The sequence below is a fragment of the Chrysemys picta genome, chromosome 2 (genome assembly GCF_011386835.1).
Source record: "Chrysemys picta bellii isolate R12L10 chromosome 2, ASM1138683v2, whole genome shotgun sequence".
In the NCBI taxonomy this organism is placed as follows: domain Eukaryota; kingdom Metazoa; phylum Chordata; order Testudines; family Emydidae; genus Chrysemys; species Chrysemys picta.
This window is the reverse complement of record NC_088792.1, coordinates 269,670,949-269,690,292: the sequence shown is the minus strand read 5'-3', so window position 1 is coordinate 269,690,292 and position 19,344 is coordinate 269,670,949. Positions and strand designations below refer to the sequence as shown.

Here is a 19,344-nt window from a genome sequence, read left to right as displayed (position 1 = left end):
GAGGGGGCGGGCGTGGTGTCCCGGGGTCCGGCTGCGGGGAGTGTGGGCAGAGGGCTCCGGTGTGGGGGTCCCCCCCCCCGCATGGGGCCGGGGGAAGCGTCTCTCTGCCCCACCCCCGGGCCGGCCTTCTGTGTCAGCTCCGAGCTTGTCTCGTGCACGGGCAGAAGCTGGTCCACTAAAAGCTGTTTCCTCTCCCGCCGTGTCTTTGCCTGTGGGTTGTCCCGGGGGCAACGGGGGGAGGCTGGCCGGTCTGGGGAAGTTGCCTGCCACTGACCCAGCAGGGGCGGGAGATGCTGCATCTTTCCCTGTGTCGCTGCTCTGCCCTGGCCTGGCACTAGGGAGCATTGCTGGAGCTGTGTCGATACACACCGTTAAAAAGTAGGGTTATTATTTAGGCGTTTGCTTGGCTGTAGGTGGAGTCGGGTTTTACATAAGAACGGCTATATTGGGTCAGACCAAAGGTCCTTCCAGCCCAGTATCCTGTCTACCGACAGTGGCCAATGCCAGGTGCCCCAGGGGGAGTGAAACTAACAGGTAATGATCAAGTGATCTCTCTCCTGCCATCCATCACCACTGCCTGACAAACAGAGACTAGGGACACCATTCCTTACCCATCCTGGGTACAAATTTTATAAGGTAGAATGAGTCTGATGATTATTCCCAAATAGGCCAGAATTTGTCATTCTCTCAAGTCTAAGAAGGATTAGTTAAATTTCAGGATTGTTAAAGAAAACACATGCTTAAGTTAAGCTTTAAACTATCCATCTATCTCTGTGGTATCTGGTGCCCCTCAGAACCGTCATGTACACAAAAACGTATCTGTTTCTCCATGTCTTACTTTCAGCACCGACCCTGTTGATCTACATGTGAAATAGAAAGACTATAACAGTTAATTCAGCCATCATTGTTTTTCTCACTGCAGATATCGGTATTAACTTGACAGATCCTATGTTCAGAGGCATTTACAGAGGTACACGGAAACATCAAGGTAAATGTTTGTAACTTTTGACAGATTCAAGGAGTTTCTTTTATCATATTTCTTACCTGAACAGTAAATATGAAATATTCATCTTTTTTTCCTCAGCAATTGCGTATAGTATCTAAGCAACGTTATCTATATTATGAGATTCCAGGATTGTCATTCTGAAGCTTAGATTAAATCTCAGGAAAAACTTCCTACCTATAAGAACAGTAAGACAATGGAACAGCCTGTCTCAGGAGGGTGTGGAAGCTCCTTCACTGGAGGTTTTCAAAAGGAGGCTGGATAGCCATCTGTCTTGGATGGTTTAGACACAATAAATTCTGCAACTTGGCATAAGAACAGCCATACTGGATCAGACCAATGGTTCATCTTGCCCAGTATCCTGTCTTCCGACTGTGGCCAATGCCAGGTGCTTCAGAGGGAAGTAAAAGGGTTATTGGCATGGGGTTAGACTACTAGACCTTTGCAGTCCCTTCTAACCCTCTGATTCTAAGCTTAGAATGTCTGTTTTAAGGTAGTGTGAAATGATGGAAACAACTACAAGCATGGTTGAGAGCTCTTTTTGTTTAGTATATCACCAGGTTCAATCGTCACTGGAATTTTTGGTCTGTTAATGTCCAGTTTTCAAGTTCTCAGACATTTTCCACTTTTTTACACTTACTAACTTACACCCATACAACAGCAATAGGCTTTAATCTAGTTGTTATTTATTTCTATAGTGCCCAAGGTGATGTTGGCGCTTTAAAAATAAATGTTTATACCTTCTAAGTAGTGTATATATATATTTTGCAATGTAACTTCCATACAGATACTAATCTAAGTAGCTGAACATTTTGGTAAAGTCTTTCCGCAGTGGTTTTACAAGGTTATGCAGACAGATCTGACTTTACACTTCCAGCCTTTGTATTTTGTGGGCCAGATCATCAGCTGGTATACTTTGGTGTAACTCCATTGTAATCAGTGGAGCTACTCTGATTTGCACCAGCTGAGGGTCCTGTCCTATATGTTTAGACTGTAGTGTCTGTCTGGTTTAGATTGTAAGTTTTATGTGACACGGTCCATGACTTCTATTGTGTATGTACAGAGCTGTACCCACTTCTCTCTCAGTAAATATTTATTAGTAATGACAGTCAAGATTTCATTCTGTAAATCTTCAAGCTTCTTTTTCTCTTTAGTTTCCATGTGAATTTTTTTGTGATACATTGTACTTCAGGGCATTAATTTCATATTTGTCAGAGAATTCTCTCCTACACGTTCCTTTTCTTTTCCACTCTCTTCTTTCAAAAAAAAAAAGGGAGATTCAAAAATCTTAGGTGTGAGGTTTTATACAATGTACTGACATGAATTCCAGATAATTATTATTATTATAATTTCAGTCCTAACATTGAGCAAATTTTCTTCTATTTTTCTTTCCTCTGGGTTTTTCTTCCCATATATTTTTGTTCACCTCCTTTTTATTGGTCCATCTTGCAGGGGAAGAGGAAGCCCCGTCCTCTCCTGCCTCCAGCCCAGCCGGGACTAGCAGTTGATCCCGGCTCAGGGTAGGAGCCACTGGCAGGGGTGTCCCCAGCCCTGCTGTGATTTACCTCTCCACCGGCTACTCCAGGTGCCTGAAATGATGTACCTGCACAGCTAGAGAGCGGTGTGTGACTGCTTTTGCAGCTTCCTTTTGTTTCCCTGTCAAAAAGTAATTTTTCTGCGGGGAAGCAAAGAAATCTGTGGGGGACATAAATTCTGCACATGAGCAGTGGCGCAAATTTTCTCCAGGCATAATTAAAGAAACCAGATAAAGTACATTGTATTATATGGTACAATTTTGATGGTTTTTTTTATATTCACACAAAATAAATCTTTCAGCAGGTCACTTCCTTAGTGCTTCTAAAAGGAAGACACTTGGAGCGTAGCATATTATTATCCTGCATATTTTAACTCCAGTGCTTTCCTACTATCTACTTTTTGTTTTGTTTTAGTTTGTGGGAACTTCAACCCTAATCCAGTCCATCTGTTCTGCTGAAGACAAGATAGCTGGCTTCACTTTGTTCTAGCTATCCAATTATTTATGTCCAAAAACTATTCATACCATATTAAGTATAATACATCGAAGTTAAACAGCAATGCATATGAAATATACACAGGTTTTTAGAGTGCATTTCTTTATGCTACAGCTTCACAAGAATCAACTTTGTCATATCAGCAGGAGTTGCATTTATGGCAGTATTTTAAATCTTTCATTGGTCTATTTTGTAAAGCTGATAATTGTTCTTATAGTACATGAGCAAATGATAGGAGCATATTCAAAATACAAATAAGTATTAGTTTGTTTAGATTCCTGAAGATAGTTTCCCTCAGTCTATTGCTGTTTGATGAGGTGGAAGGATAAAGTAGCTAAGAAGTATGGCTGTAAGAAATACACAAAGTTATAAAATAACATTGTAGTAAAAGATACAGAGTAGAGCCAGATAATTTTTTTTATAAATGGCTTTTTGACTACATGGACATTTTTTTGAGAACATTTCCATTTTCATTAAAAAATTGTAAATGAAAAAATTCTCTATTTTTTCAGTTTTGTTTGGTGGTGAAAATTCTACTTTCTTTCACTTTTTTTATTCTCTCCTCTCCATTTTCTAGTGGAAAACAGTGGGAGAAAGTTTAAAGAAAAAGTGAGTGGTTTTTTCCCCTCCACTGAAACAAAACTATTTTTTTATTGAAAAATAACATTTAAGCTTCTTTTGAAAATTTTCATGAAATATGCTGACCCTTTTTCCAACCAACTCTAAAGCAGAGTTATTTAGAGAAGCTAAAGGGAAATTAGACAATTTCCCCACTTACCAAAGAACTTGTAATTCATTTTAATTCTTCTCAATTCCTTAAATAAACAGCATTTGTTTAACTGCAGCCTTTCATTTGGATTTGGTTTCAATATTGGAGAACAAGTATTGAGTAAACATGAAGGCAGCTCAGCTCTTGAGGGAGGAACAGAAAATTGGTGGGGTTAGTTGGCCTACAGTCACCCACAGACATGTGAAGCAACACATTCTCTACCCATAGAGACAACTCAGCAGATGGGGGTCCATTCGGGCAGTGAGCTGTCAGACTGTTGGTGTGCTGAGGCACAGTGAGCCCCTATAAACTGCTACTTTCAGCAAACACATTTTTCAGACATAGAGCTCAAGACGGCGTTTATGTAACTAGGTCCTGATCCAAAGCCCATTGAAGTGTATGGAAAGCATCCCGTTAATTTAAATAGGTTTTAGATCAGGTTCTTAGTCATTTGCATCCTCCTCCTATTTGCTTCCTAAAGATTAACTAATTGTGTGTGTCCAGAGATTATTCATACCATGTTAAGCATAATATTAACTATACATAAATGGCTTTATTGCAAAGGAATGTGCAAGTTAAATTATGTTTTAAGAACTGGACCTTAATTTACTAGATTTTTACTTTTGCAGATGACTTTTTGGATGTACTAGAGAGAGCAGTCAAAACTGGTGTTAAAAAGGTAACTTCTCTGATAGATCATGTATATGTGGTTTTGTTATGATAATTTTTAAAAATGGATTTTAACAGCCAGGGTTTTTAGGAATACTGAAGCTGTAACAAAAACAATTTTCTACTGAAATTAGCAACAATAAAAATGCCAGAAACTTTCTTTAGCATTGCAGAGTTTTCTGCAAAATCAAAATTCTTTGTATCCGGTATTAAATCTTCCTGTGCACAATGATTAGCTGGTCACAAAAATACGTGTAAGGGCATCCTTTTTTCAAAAAACTTGTGTATAGAACTTGTCATGGCCTGTTTTACAATCTAAGGCTATGCAAGCAGGGAGGGAGGGGGAAGATTTTTGGGTGTATTGTATTGCAGGAGGCCAGTATTGACTTCTGTTGTCTATATAACTCTCTCACTTTGTGATTACCTCTATCAGCCTACACCAAATATTCATGTGGCCTTGATTCTGTAAACACTTTAGTTCAACGGTTCTCAAACTGGGGTCTATGAGTCAGGTCTGGGGCCGCTGATCAATTCCTCCCCCTCCCCGTGCCTCCTGCTTGCCTCGGAATAACTTCAGCAGCATGCAGGAGGTACTGAGGGAGGAGGGGGAGGAGCGGGGACGTGGCATGTTCAGGGGAGGGGTCAGAAAGAGGCAGGAAAGAGGAGGGGTCGGGGTGGAGTGGGGGTGGGAAGTGTTGGGGCCTTGAGGGTGGGGATAGGGTCGGGGTTGAGTACCCCCAAGGAAAATTAGAAGCCGGCTTTAGTTCAATCATCTTCATATGCTTTTCACCTGTGTAAAGTTAAGCATGTCCATAGATGTCTGCAGGTTCAGGTCATTAGCTGACTCTCTGTTAGTAGATGTATTAACAGTAGATGTACTGTTAGTAGAATACTTACATGTATTTAAATGTATATCGTTATGTGCAAACTTGAAACTCTTTGACTAAAATAATTGTTTTCATAAATTGTCCAAAGGCTCCTTCCCAACTCCAGTGACCAGTGAATATTCAAGAAACAAATATCCAGTCCCACTCCTTTTTATTGGACCTTTGTAAAATTAAAGAAATTGTTATTACAAACAAAAATATGAATCAGCAGTTTCATGATATTATAAAGGTATTTTACTCTGTTAATAAAGCATACAGCTTAGTTTGTTTTAAAAAGAAAAACCCCTATCTCTTTCACAGGAACAAGTATTTTAATCTGAAAGGAGTTAAAATTTGGAGAGCAAGGGAAAAGTTCTCAAAGTAACAATGTAGAATCAGTAATACTTAGCACTTATGTAAGTGCTGTACAAACATTATCCACTCCTCACAACACTCCTGTGATGTAAACAATTAGGAATATTCCTATTTTGCGCACAGAGAAACTGATAAATGTAGATTAAGTAATTTGCCCAAGAGCACATAGCAGAGCCCAGATTAGAATTCAGGAATTTCTTACTCTCAGCCATGTGCTCAGTTATTTCCAGCTTGCATAGATTCAGAGGTCTCTTCTGTCTCTGTTTTCAGTTGTCTTAGAGTCTAAGGCTTAGACACTTAAATTGTTCTTTTGAAAATATTTCTATTTGTGTGAGTAGTTGTGCCTTATTGTGTGCTTAAGATGTATGCTGTGAACATTTATCCCTAAGCCTTGGCTGCAATGAGCTGGTTTGAGTTTAATTCACTCCTCTGATGCCCATTTAAGACTGACTATTGATTAGTTTTTTAAACTGTGGTAGTAATGACCCCACATAAACTCCCAAAGGACGGATAAGTATGTTACTTCTAGGTATTTCCCAAAAACTATTTCCTCATTTATAGGAATGAGATCTGTAGGTACATCTTAAATTGACATGCAGTGTCACAATCATTATGTTGCTGTTTTGTTGCTCTCCTGATTAGTCCTAGAGAGGCTTGTCTCTTTCACAGTAAGGGACTATTTCTCCTCATCGGAGCACAGTGACCAGTAACATTCATGGGAATTATGGACATATATCAAGTAGATAATAAACACCAGTTACATCCAGAGTATATGAGAAATTTTTAAATTGTTTAGCTATTATGAGCATTGTTGGCCCTGATTCTGAAAAAAGTTAGGCACCTACAATACATGTGTTATTATATACTCCTGGGGGAATTCTGCGCAAGTGCAGAATTAACGTCCCCCACCAATTTTACTCTTCCCCCACAGAAAAACTGATTCACGCATCCCTCCTGGGCAGCGATCAGGGTTGGAGGGGCACATCTGGTTTGGGTGTCAGGAGAAGATGGGGGAGATGTAAATCGCCACCTTGGGGGGCAGGGCTGGGTTCTCTCTGTCTCGCTCGCTATTGTGGTGCACTCATAGCTGGGGAGGGACAGGGCTGGGGATGCCCCAGCCGGTGGCTTCTACTGTGCACCAGGCTCCAGCTGCTAGTCTCGGCTGAGCTGGGGGGTGGGACTTCCTCTTCCCCTCCAGTGGCCACTCCTGAGGCCAGTGTTGGGTCAGACCCACCCCCAGGAACCTACCCTGGCTGCAGGAAGCTCCACCTTCCCCGCCCTCCCCCCGCTTCCTGCCAACATTGCTCCCTGGCTGCAGGGGAAGTGGTCACTGTATGAGGCACTACCCCCCAGTCTGACCAACACCCACCCACCCACCCACCCAGAACCTCCCCCACCCAGCCCAACCCTTCTGTATCTGGACCTCCATCCCTGCACCCAGAATCCGCCAACAAGCCCCTGTGCATCCAGATCCCCCCCTGCACCCAGACCCGCCACCAAGCCACCTGCACCCAGATTGCCCCACGCAGAACACTGACCTGGATCCCCCCCACCCCCCCCTAAGTCCTTCCATACTTGGATCCTGAGCCTGCTTGCCCCACACTTGGATTGGGGGACAGGGCTGGGGGTGGGAGACTGTCCTCTGTGCTCGTTGTGGAGCCATATAGATGTACTAATATGCCTAGTATATAATCTATTTGTCAAAAAACATTTCCTGAATCTTTTTTGTAGTCTGTATTGTTACAGACATACTTGCTGACTGGTATTTTGAAATAAATTACCAAAATATTTGAAAATTTTGTGATTATATTGTGTTATTTTGACAAAATATGCAGAATTTTGCAGAATTTTAAAATGTGCAGATTTTTTAAATGTTTTGGTGCACAGTTCCCTCAGGACTAATAATTGCACACCTTAACTTGTATGTGCAATTGATGTGATTGCATATCCCAATGAAGTAATTATGTAGTCAAATGGCCAAATCTTGGCATTTGCACATATATTAACCTACTTGCACATGCTGTCACAGCTATCACCTGTTCATTTTGCACAAGTAATTTAAAATCCAATCCTGTGTTTCCAAAAACATACAATAGAAAATGTTCTATAGCAAAAGCATTACCTGGTTTGAAGAAAAACTACTAGAGCAGAACAATTGCTTTTGTTCTCCCTTGGGGGAATGAGACATGGCTTTATTGCACAGACAATAAAACACTGGATGTACATCCAACATATGAAAGGTTAAGAAGACACTTAAAACTACAGTGTTAATGTAACAAACTCTGATGCTATGGTTAGAGCATGACACTGAGGGACAGAAACTCCTGAATTTATAATCCTGGGGCTCTAATACTGATTTCCTGGATGGCTTTTTAAAAATCACATAATACTTGTACTTTGATTTCCACAACTGTAAAATGGGGATTATACTTTACAAATGAATTAATCCTCGCAGTACCAAATAAAGTGCCTTGAAGATGAAAATCAAAAAGGTCAATATTGTTATTAATAGTGGTATTGCAGTAATTTAATGGACTGGGACCGGCATTAAAGTGGGAGACTAATTTATGTACTACTGAACAAAAGCCACGATTTGGCCTATAGTACGTTCACTAATATGTCTCCTGAGAGTCTTAATGAATGCATGGTTTATCAGAATACTAATACACCTCTACCCCCCTGTGCCCTGACTGCTCCAACCCCTATCCACCCGCCCCTGCACCGCCCCCTGACAGGCACTCACTGGCAGTGGCGGGAAGCGGAGCAGCCCGGTCCACTCCGCCACCTCCCAGCCGTGGCGCTCCGCTTCCCGCGGCCGGTGAGTGCGGGGAGGTTGGGGAAAGGATGCCCCTCCGCACTCACCTGTGGCAGGAAGCGGAGCGATGCGGCCCCAGCCGTGTCACTGGAGGGCAGCTGGGGAAAGGTCCTGCACTCACCTGCCCGGCGGGAAGCGGAGCGCCACGGCTGGGAGCTGGCGGAATGGAGCTGGCTGGGACTGGGCTGCTCCGCTTCCCGCCGCCGGTGAGTACGGGGAGGTAGGGGAAAGGACGCCCCCCCATACTCGCCTGCGGTGGGAAGCGGAATGCTGCGGCTGGGAGCTGGCGGAGTGGAGTGGGCTGGGGGCGGGCTGCTCCGCTTCCACCGCTGCTGGTGAGTGCGGGGGGGATCCCTCCCCCGAGTGACACGGCTAGGGCCGGGGTGAGGGAAGTAGAGCGGGCTGCTCCCGGCCCCCCGCTAATCCCTCGGGCCACTCTGGGACTGCGGGGCCCCAAAAAGTGCCCTCCCACAGCTCCTGCCCCCAGACCCTGGGGGGGAGCCCCTGACCGCCCCCAAGACCCTCTGCCCCTTATCAAGCCCCTTGGCCCTGGCCTGGCCTGGCACCTTTAACACGGTGCTCAGAGCAGCGTGTCAGAGCTTTACAGCCTTGTATGCGAACCCGCCTTATATTGGGTTGCGTTATATCAGGGTAGAGGTGTATATTCATAATACAAATAGCTGCTTGGCTTTTCTCTGTCTAGGTTCTTCTGTGATTTCTGTCATTGGTGTCTGCGTGCCTTTTGAAGCATTTCCTGGTTGTTTGCTGTTAATTCAAAGTTGAACACACATTTACTAACTATTTTTCTTCATTTTAGTTTATGATTACAGGTGGAAATCTACAAGATAGTAAAGAGGCATTGCAGCTGGCACAGACAAACGGTATCCTTACTTTAAAATACATGATATATATTTAATCTCCGGAGCTGTAGATTTCCCTCTTCCCCATGGTAATTAACATTTCAAATGACTTATTCCTGGAACTATTGGCAGAATCCACATTATTCAGAATAAAGAAAAGAAAAAAATATATCCGGGTCAGATGGATATATTCTACATGATTTATTTCTTGTTATTACAGAGGGCTTGAGGTATTGGTGGATATCAGTCCTTCCTATCTTCTGTTTCTGTATTTCTAGATAAAACAAATGAAGGGTGTTTTTGGAGGAGGAGTACTTCTCTATCATAGAAGAATGAACAGAATAGCCAGCTCCCCTTATTATCTATTTCAGGGATTTTCAAAAGGCATTTGCCAGTCTGCAGAGGCATACATTGTAGAATATTCTTCAGTCTTATGGAATTCCAGCTAAAGTTATCAACATCATCAATGCTGTATACAGCAGTGCAAAGTGTACTGTAGGAGTGTACTACCAGACAACAGGGTGGTTCAGCATGGACAGTGGTATGAAACAGGGCTGCATTGTGTATCTGATAATGAAGCAGCATATTACCAACACAAACACTGGCATAGCATGGGTAGTTGCCAAATGCCTAGAAGACCTAGACTTCTGGTGATATCAGGCTATTGAACGACACCCCCAAAAGCTACAAATGAAGACAGACACCTTGGCAAAAACAGGAAGCCAAGCAGGGCTCAAAATCAGTTACGCCAACACAAACATCCTTGAAACCCGAATGTTTTGCTGTGGCATCCTATTGGAAGGTAAAACCATCAAAAAAGTAGAATAGAAGTTCATTTACCTGGGTAGCACCAGACTAGCCAATGGAGACCTCAGGAAAGAAATGACAACAAGGATAGGAAAGGCATCCACAGCATTCACTAAACTCAACAACGTATGGAAATCAAAGATATAGAGTGCCAAAACAAAACTGAGAATTGTCAACTCAAATGTAATCTCAGTGCTAATAGAGCTGGAGATCTACCAAACAATTAAATAGAAAACCAGGTGCTTTTGAAAATAAGTGCCTTTGAAAGATCCTAGGCCTTGGATGGAAAGATTTCATCACCAGTGAAGAGAGCCGAGAAATTACGAACCAGCAACTTGTCTCTACCAGAATCAGAAGGAAGTGCTTGATGTATTTGGGGCATATACTCTGGATGCCAACACCCAGACTTTCACATGAACCTGTCAAGTGGAAACCAACTGGTGTGAGGAAACAAGGGTGCCCAAGAAAAATCTTAAGAAGAAGCCTTAGTAGGGAGGGCAGAACAGTTGGTCTGAGCACTATAAAGCAGATGGAAGCAGCAGCTAATGTCAGAAGGGGATGGAAGAGATTCACAACTCTGGTGTGAGAAGGATGTAATAATAATACTTCTCTGGCCCCTGCCCTTCTGGAGCCAACTGAAATGCTAGTATAGTATTTACTGCTCAGGCTTGCAGTGCCACAGTGTGGAGTTTGTGCTGATTGTAGTAACATGATTACCATGTGGAATAGGGATATTTTTCTCTTTATTGCAGTGTTTGCAGGTTCCCCTTTCTCTTTCTGTTTGAAAGCAACCTCCATCTACTGTTCATCTAGATCCTTATTTAGCAGATCATTTAAGCATGTGAATGATCCCATCCCTATTCAGCAAAGCAGTTAAGCCTGTGCTTAAAATTCAATATATGTTTAAATGCTCTGTTGAATAAGGCTGGGATTATTCATGTGCTTAAGTTTTTGTTGAGTTGTGGCATTAACTTCCTTCACAAACATACCCACAAATTCTGTTAATGTAACCTATGGTGTCAAAGTGTCAAAACTTCTCGACAAGTTACCCCCTTACCTAGCTGGACTGAATCTCTCCCACCCCAACAAGGATTGCATAGGAGATTGGAGCAGGTGGGAGTAAGAAAGTCACATGTTAAATCATGAGCCTCAGAGCTGAAGGTCACCTGGTTTGCTTGAACCAGCCCAGTTTCTGCCCAGGGTTTGCCCCAAGGAAAAAATAAATTCAGTATGAGTTGCTGTTAATTTGATATAAATGTATTGTATTCCTGGAAATAAAATTCTAATACTGTTGTGTACTAGACATGTTTTACAGTACGGTTGGCTGTCATCCCACCCGCTGTGGAGAATTTGAGCAGAATGACCCTGACCAATATTTAGCTGAATTGCAAAATCTAGTTGAAAAAAATAAGGGGAAGATCAGAGCAATTGGGGAATGTGGCCTGGGTAAGTATTGTTGAGATAGCTCAAGATTATTCTCTTTTGCTGTATTCCTAAAAAAACAAGGAATTGATTGTTCCTTTTTTTCTTTTGTAGATTTTGATAGATTAGAATTTTGCCCTAAAGACACCCAACTCAAGTAAGAAAGATTTCATAACTATAGAGACTGATGTATAAATCTTGACAGCGATTTACAACATTTTTCATTTTGTATTATAGCAACTGGCATTTTGTTGGTATGTAGACCTTATCCTGTCTGTAAAATACACTTATTCTAACTTGAAGTCTGATAAGCTATTATTTTTTGACCAGCAATAATGATTTTATAGGAAAGAGACCTACATTCAAGAAAAATCAGGTACTTAGGGTGCAATTCACAATAAAATTTAGGTGGTTAAATTCCAGAGTTAGACACCTAAATCCCAGTGTACAACCTCACTGCAATCCATGAAACTCCTTCTTGGATGCCGACTAACCCTCTAGATGCCTAAACTCACTCAGCACCTAACTTTTTGCTGTAAAAGTTCAATAGTTGCTTAAATTGTAGACCCTGGGACATGTGCACTGATGCCTCCCTCTAGGCTTCCAGACACCTGTCTCTCACTAAAGCCCCAGAGCAATCTGTGAATTGGGGGACGATAAGCATTTGGTTGCATGCAGGGCCTGATGTGGTAGGCAACCTCTGAGCACACCGAACAGATTGGGTTCCATTCAGAATCTGGCTGGAGGAGGTTGTGGTGCCCACCTTACAACTTTTATCCCTGGGTTTAGAGCACTCACCTGGGATGTGGGAGCCTCAGATTCAATTTCTCCCTCTCTGCCAGAGTTGTAGAAAGGATTTGAACAGGGGTCTCTCCCACCTCTCAGGAGGGTGGTCTAACTATGGGATATTCTGATGTGGAGCTCCCTCAGTCTCTCCTGTTGAAGCTGTTCCACTGTGGATAAATAATGAAAGAGTGATTGGAGCAAGGGGATTGGCTCCCACCTAATGTGCTGGCTTTTGCGGATTGCAATGTTGTTCCTGTGATTTTTCTAGGCACCTAAAAGGCACTGTGATGCTCAGGGTTGCGATGCTAAGTTCCTTTATGGAGTGTTGTGTCCAGTTAAGGGTGTCACATTTCAGGAAAGATGTGGATAAGTTGGAGAAAGTCCAGAGAAGAGCAACAAAAATTATTAAAGGTCTAGAAATCATGACCTATGATGGAAGATTGAAAACATTGGTTTTGTTTAGTCGTAAGTTTTCAAATACATAAAAGGTTGTTACAAGGAGGAGGGAGGTAAATTGTTCTCTTTAATCTCTAAGGATAGGACAAGAAGCAATGGGCTTAAATTGCAGCAAGGGCGGTTTAGGTTGGACATTAGGAAAAACTTCCTGTCAGGATAGTTAAGCACTGGAGTAAATTTCCTAGAGAGTTTGTGGGACTCTGTCATTGGAGATTTTTAAGAGCAGGTTAGACAAATACCTTTCAGGGATGGTCTAGATCAGAGGTGGGCAAACTACAGCCCGTGGGCCACATCCAGCCCGTGGGACCCTTCTGCCCGGCCCCTGAGCTCCTGGCCCGGGAGGCTAGCCCTTGGCCCCTCCCCCACTGTTTCCCCTCCCCCACAGCTCACTGCGCCACTGGCACAATGCTCTGGGCGGCGGGGTGGCTAACTCTTGCCGGGAAGCACAGCTGCAGAGCCGCGGCCTGACCCGGTACTCTGTAATGCGCGGTGGTGTGGCTGACTCCAGCCAGGCAGCGTGCCTGTAGCACTGCCAGCCACCAGTGCTCCAGGCAGCGCGGTAAGGGAGTAGGTGGTGGGGTGGATAGACGGCAGCTGAGTTCGGGGGTGGTGGTCAGGGGGTGTGGATAGGGGTCGGGGTGGTCAGAGGGCGGGGAACGGGGGGGCTGAATAGGGGTAGGGATCCGGGGGGGGGGGCAGTTAGGAAGGAGGGGGTGGGTTGGATGGGGCGGTGGGAGGCAGTCAGGGGCAGGGGCAGTCAGGGGACAGGGAGAAGGGGTGGTTGGATGGGGCAGGGATCCCGGGAGGGAAGTCAGGAATGAGAGGAGGGGTTGGATGGGGCGGCGGGGGGAAGGCAGGGGCAGGGGTTTCAGGGGCGGCCAGGGGACAGGGAACAGGGGGCAGGGAGTGGATGGGGCAGAGGTCCTGGGGTGGGTCATCAGAGGGCGAGAAGCAGGGGGGGGTCGATAGGGGGTGGCGGCCGGGCCACACCTGGCTGTTTGGGGAGGCACAGCCTCCCCTAACCAGCCCTCCATACAATTTCGGAAACCCGATGCGGCCCTCAGGCCAAAAAGTTTTCCCGCCACTGGTCTAGGTAATACTTAGTCCTGCCATGAGTGCAGGGGACTGGACTAGATGACCTCTTGATGTCCCTTCCAGTCCTATGATTCTATTCCACTCTTAATATTGTAAAACTACTCTTATACCTGACATTGAATCAATACTTCCCTTGCTGTAAAATCAGTGAGAATTTGTGAGTTTCTGGATCGGAGAGGCATTCACTGACTTTGCTATTCAAGAACTGTCAGGAGCTCCAGTTTGGAGGGACGCCTACAATAGGCAAAAACAACAAGGAGTCCAGTGGCACCTTAAAGACTATGCCCAAATAAATCTGTTAAAATTTATCTTATCATGGGTAAAAAACCTCACTTCTTCAGATGCATGCATGGTTTTACTCCATGAATCTGAAGAAGTGAGGTTTTTACCCACAAAAGCTTATGCCCAAATAAATCTGTTAGTCTTTAAGGTGCCACCGGACTCCTTGTTGTTTTTGTGGATACAGACTAACACAGCTACCCCCTGATACTTGACACCATACAATAGGCAGTGGCATAGAAGCTGAGCTGTGGGGAAGGAAGGCCTGTAGAAGGGAGTGGAAGTGTCAGAGAGGATAAAACCTGCAGTGGATAAGGGGGCAAGATATTGGCAAGGGAGGCCTTAGGAGCAGGGCAATCTAGGAAAGCTGGTGAGGAGCGGGCTGGTTTGTCAAAGGACAAAGCATGCAGTAAGAAGCAGGGAAGGGACTGAGTTGTTCTGATGGAGGTATGCTGGCACTGCACCCAGAATTGGGTTGTGTTGTTGGGGAGGAAACCCTGCAGAAATGAGTAGGGCTGTCTAGGGAAGCAGTTGAGAAATACATTTTTGACAGCAGATGATACATTTCAACAAAATGACCTTCGGACTTGTGGATGATGCTTGCACATTGCTGTCTGAGCAGGGAGAGAACTAATGTCATTCACAGAAGTGGAGAGGTTACTTAGGACTTTTTACACTTTGCACCTGCAGTAGGAAGGTGTAGCTTTCGCTACAGAAGGTATAGTGGCTTGTAAATAGGCTAAAAGCTACAACATTCCCATGCTACTGCTCTAGCCTCTTGTAGTAATAGGATCAGCCAAGTGGCCAGTATATTTTTTCTTGTTCTTATTATTAGTTTCCAGTAGCAACCAAAATGTGCTGAATTCAATGAAGCACAGCCTGGTGAAGACTTGTTCAACCATTGCTGTGAAATGAAACATTGGAATAGTGAGCAGGAGTAGATGATGTCACTTTGAAGATTCTTCTGTTTCCTAAACAGAGGCTGAGCTACTGAAATAAATCTTTAGTCTAATTGTTCCTTTCCACTATACAAGCTAACAGACAGCTATCTGGTCAGTGATGCAAGTGCTTGACTTATAGTTTTAGTAGGCTAGAGGAAAACCTCTAATCAACCATACTTAAATTGGAGTGGGAGGGTAGAAGAGGGAAAATAGAACAGGGAGATCATCTGTGAGTTGCAGAGGCAGAAAGTCTCTACCATTGGATTGTTCAATGGATTGTGTGAAATAAATTGGTTTTGTCAGTTCAGTTCCTGTTGGCTCCACTTAGCATCCTTGCTGGAAATCACCACAGAGAAAAGATAGATGGGGGGTGGGGAGGAGGGGAATGAGAGCAGGCAACAAAGAAATGTAAAATGGGGAAAGACACATGCCACTTTTAGATTTGTAAATTTAATTTTATTATTTTCTTATATATTTTTGCATTTTGCTGGCAGCTGTCGTACATATGTCTGGGAAAATTACTGTTAAGAGAGTTTTAAAATTGCATGCCATAGTGTTAGGCACTTGGAGTTTCAAACCAAGATAAGGGAAAATTTTAAAATTAATAATTTTTAAAACATCATAAGGACACTGAAAGAAAAAAACAAAATGGTGGAGTGAGTGTAGCCAATTTTCCAGTTGTCATCTTAGAGGGAGTCAAACTGTTATACTAGTTATTAAGATTGCTAGCAGTCAGCCAGATGTTATCCTGTAAGAGAAGAAAAGTGACACCATTTCCCAGTTATACCTGAGCATGACTTCTAAGTTCCATTTCATGCTTAAACATTATTTTCTGTTGTAGTGTAACTTTGTTTCCTTAGGGACAATTTTCTATGAAGATTAGAGGATATCTGCCACCTGTTTTGCACAGCCATTCGTGATGAAAGTCCTTGGGTAAAGCTGCCCCAAGAGCAGTTTCTATCAAGTTTTCCTTCTTCCTCTCTCACCTGTTGCCGTGTAGAAATCATAAAAATTGGCCAGGAGATTCAGGGATATGTATTAATGTAACATGAATAACTTTCAAGTTGATGGAATTCCTTTAGTGTGTTGTCTGGATACTGTGTTTATATTAATTTGGATTCTTTGGTTAAATAATATTTGGTTGCTAGCTATTATAGCTTTTGTGGTTAAATAATTGAGGTGGTTTGACAGCTGGCTTTTATTTATATATATATATATATATATATATATATAGCTATTGGTTTTTTCCTCCCCTCTCCCTTGGGAAGAGTAGGCTTTGTGTGACTGTCCCTTGATTGATGCTAGTTTTCTGGTGCTACCACTCGCTCTTTTTTTTGCATTTGTCATGTTTTTCTTTCCCTTTGTTCTGTATGTATGGTTATCATATTAAGTATTTATTAATATATGTCCAGTCCACTCTGGTGCTGTGCATCATACATACCTGCATGTGGACTGGATCTTCCCTTTAAAGGGTTTTTTAGGTGCGAGGATAGGTGTCTTATTAGTTTAAGCAACAAAATATAAAGAAACTTGACAAATGCAGTAAGTATCATTTTGTTGGGCAGGCAGCAATGTCCTCTTGCCTTGTCCAATTAATGTTATCCTCCAAAGTGTTTACTCACAGTGAGTCTGCTATTCATTCTTGGCCATATGACATGCATAAGTGCCCCCTCACATTTCCTGATCAGTTGTAATTTGCCAGTCTGGTGACAGCTTGGCAGCCAACCAACCAATGATCAATGTAGCAAGCTAGAGACAGAACTAGCTACAAATGGAAATTGACATGGTCGTGGAAATACTAATTGGTTTGCTTTGATAAGTGTGTTGGGAAAACTGGCAACCTAGTTGGTTTCCCTCTGCCCACCCGTCCATATGTTTTTATAGAATTCCTACATTACTACTGACCCTTCATCCATCAAAGAAGAGACTAGCAGGGGGTAGAAAAGGCAGGGAGAGGGAGAAAGAGAAGAGAGACTAGGCAAACCAAATGCAGAAAAAAGGAAGGAGGAGAGGAGATAGATAACAGAAGATCTGAAGAAGGTTAAGATAGATAGAAGGAGAAATGGGGCAGAAATAATAGTGATCCTAATGTTGGTACCTCAGTCTTCCATTGAGAAATGACATACCAAAATTTAAAGTCTTTCTTGGTAGCCTACAATACAAGTAAAAAAACTGGCAGCCTGCTACCTAATTATAGCTGTTTGAGGATATAAAGGCCAGGGGAATGCTCCCGTTTTCTCCAACCCACAGATACACAATTTGATTGTACTTTGTGCTGTTGATATCCAGATGACATTAACCCCCTCCTGTTTCCTAACTTTTTTGGGAGAAGTGCTGCAATTGTGCAAAATTTAAACCTAAAGTTCCTCAATTTTTAAAGCTTCCTGGAGATAATTCAGTTCTCTTTTTTTTTTTTTTAAAGGGGGGGGAAGAAAGGGAAGGTCACACTTCTGATTCAGTGTCTGCCCAGCATAAACCCCTTTGCATTCCCCCAACGTTGCCATTCCTGACCTCTTATTAACTGACACCAAAATGTATCACTTAATATAGTAATGTGCCCAGGGGAAGACTTTCCTTTAAAGATCTATCCTTTAGTCATTTCACAGGCAAAAACTCCCATTCAGTGGACCCATTAGTGCGGTAATACTCAGACTTCAGTGGTTCAGGAGCCAAATTAGCCATCAACATTATCTAAAAGAGCCACCGTAGTGCAAATTCATTGTTCCATTTACTATACATACCAGTGGTTCTCAAACTTTTTTTTTCCACAGACCATTTGAAAATTGCCGAGGGTCTCAGCAGACCACTTAATGGCCTTTCCAAATGTTGTTTGTACCATTAGCTAACTATTGAAAAGCGTTTTGGATAAAAAGGTTATATAAAAAAAGCCTTAATAATAAACATTTTTTTGTTCTACAAATAAAGTGCACAAGTCATATTTTAATATCCGTAGTCTTCACTTTCGAATGCGATGGTTGTGCCCTCTCTCCTCTGCCGTGGCAACCCCTGAGCTGGGGCTGGGAAGAAGGAGGTTCTCTCCCCTGCCACAGCAGCCACAGAGCTGCCATCTCTCCCCGGCAGCTGCAGTCCTGGAGCTGGGGAAAGTCACCTCTTTCTCTGGCCGCCGCAGCCCTGCATGCCCCAAATTCCCCCCACCCCCTCTTCTTACCCACCCTTTCTTGCCCCCCCAAGGCCACCACTTCACCTTACATGTGCGTCTTCTCCAGGGTCCAGGGTCATAATTAGTGGAGCCACGGCTGAATGGCTCCACTAATTAGATGGGTGGCCCTTCATTTTCTCATGTGCGACCGCGCAGGCACGCACCTTAGAGGGAACTATCCACAGACCGCCTGAATGGAACTCGGACCACTGGTGGTCCGCAGACCACAGTTTGAGAACCTCTGATCTTATACTATTTATGTATCATATATATAAATTATCACACCAAAATGACTGACCAAGTATTCTACAATTGGCTAATAACATTGTAAAAGCATCCTGATTGGTTGTTAATTAAATCACAGTGTTTTAATAGCACATGCTGCAAAGAGCCACAGGAGACCTATTAAAGAGCCTCTTGTGGCTCCTGAGCCTCAGTCTGAATCTCACTGCTTTAGTGTCTTAAATCTTGTGGACAAAAATGCATATGGGTTTTTGCTGCTGTTTTTTTAACAAAAAGACCATTTGCCTCATGGCATCCTTTACACCGTTTTTATTCAATCTTGCACTGAATTTCTATCTAAAAACATATTTTTTTTCCTTACAGATACTTTGAAAAGCAATTTGACCTGTCGGAGCAAACAAAATTGCCAATGTTTCTCCACTGTAGAAATGCACACACTGAATTTTTAGGTGGGTTTTGCTCAAGACTGAATGTGACAAAAGTTTTGAATAGTTTGCTTTTGCTCTTTAGCAAACAGTTAGTTTTGCTTATATTGTTCTTTCTTTTAATTGGCAGAGATAATGAGAAGGAATAGAGATAGATGTGTGGGAGGAGTGGTAAGTATGAACCACCTTATAATAAATTATATTCAATCTAACACTCATTTCATTGTTTTGGGTACTATCCTTTTGTTTGTAATATGATCTCAGTAGATTTCCGGTTAAACCATTGAAACCACTTCAAATCCATAGTAGCTTTACAATCCCTTTCACTACTTTTATCCTTCCC

General features: G+C 42.9%; 1 protein-coding gene across 6 annotated transcripts in view; it reads left to right on the top strand.

Annotated features, from left to right (window-relative positions):
- The window catches only part of TATDN1 (TatD DNase domain containing 1), a 29,633-nt gene that overhangs the window by 135 nt on the left and 10,154 nt on the right, over positions 1-19,344 (top strand). Inside the window, exons 1-8 of one of the 6 annotated variants that reach the window (XM_008165169.3) lie at positions 1-534; positions 923-988; positions 4,432-4,481; positions 9,345-9,408; positions 11,497-11,640; positions 11,731-11,773; positions 18,940-19,025; positions 19,132-19,172. In XM_008165169.3, the coding sequence (XP_008163391.1) occupies positions 501-534; positions 923-988; positions 4,432-4,481; positions 9,345-9,408; positions 11,497-11,640; positions 11,731-11,773; positions 18,940-19,025; positions 19,132-19,172 (528 nt within the window). In that variant the 5' untranslated portion in view covers positions 1-500. Of the gene's footprint in view, positions 535-916; positions 989-4,431; positions 4,482-9,344; positions 9,409-11,496; positions 11,641-11,730; positions 11,774-18,939; positions 19,026-19,131; positions 19,173-19,344 lie in introns of those variants that run through there. The other 5 variants (XM_042861003.2, XM_005288789.5, XM_065586116.1 and 2 more) reach the window with 5 other exon arrangements.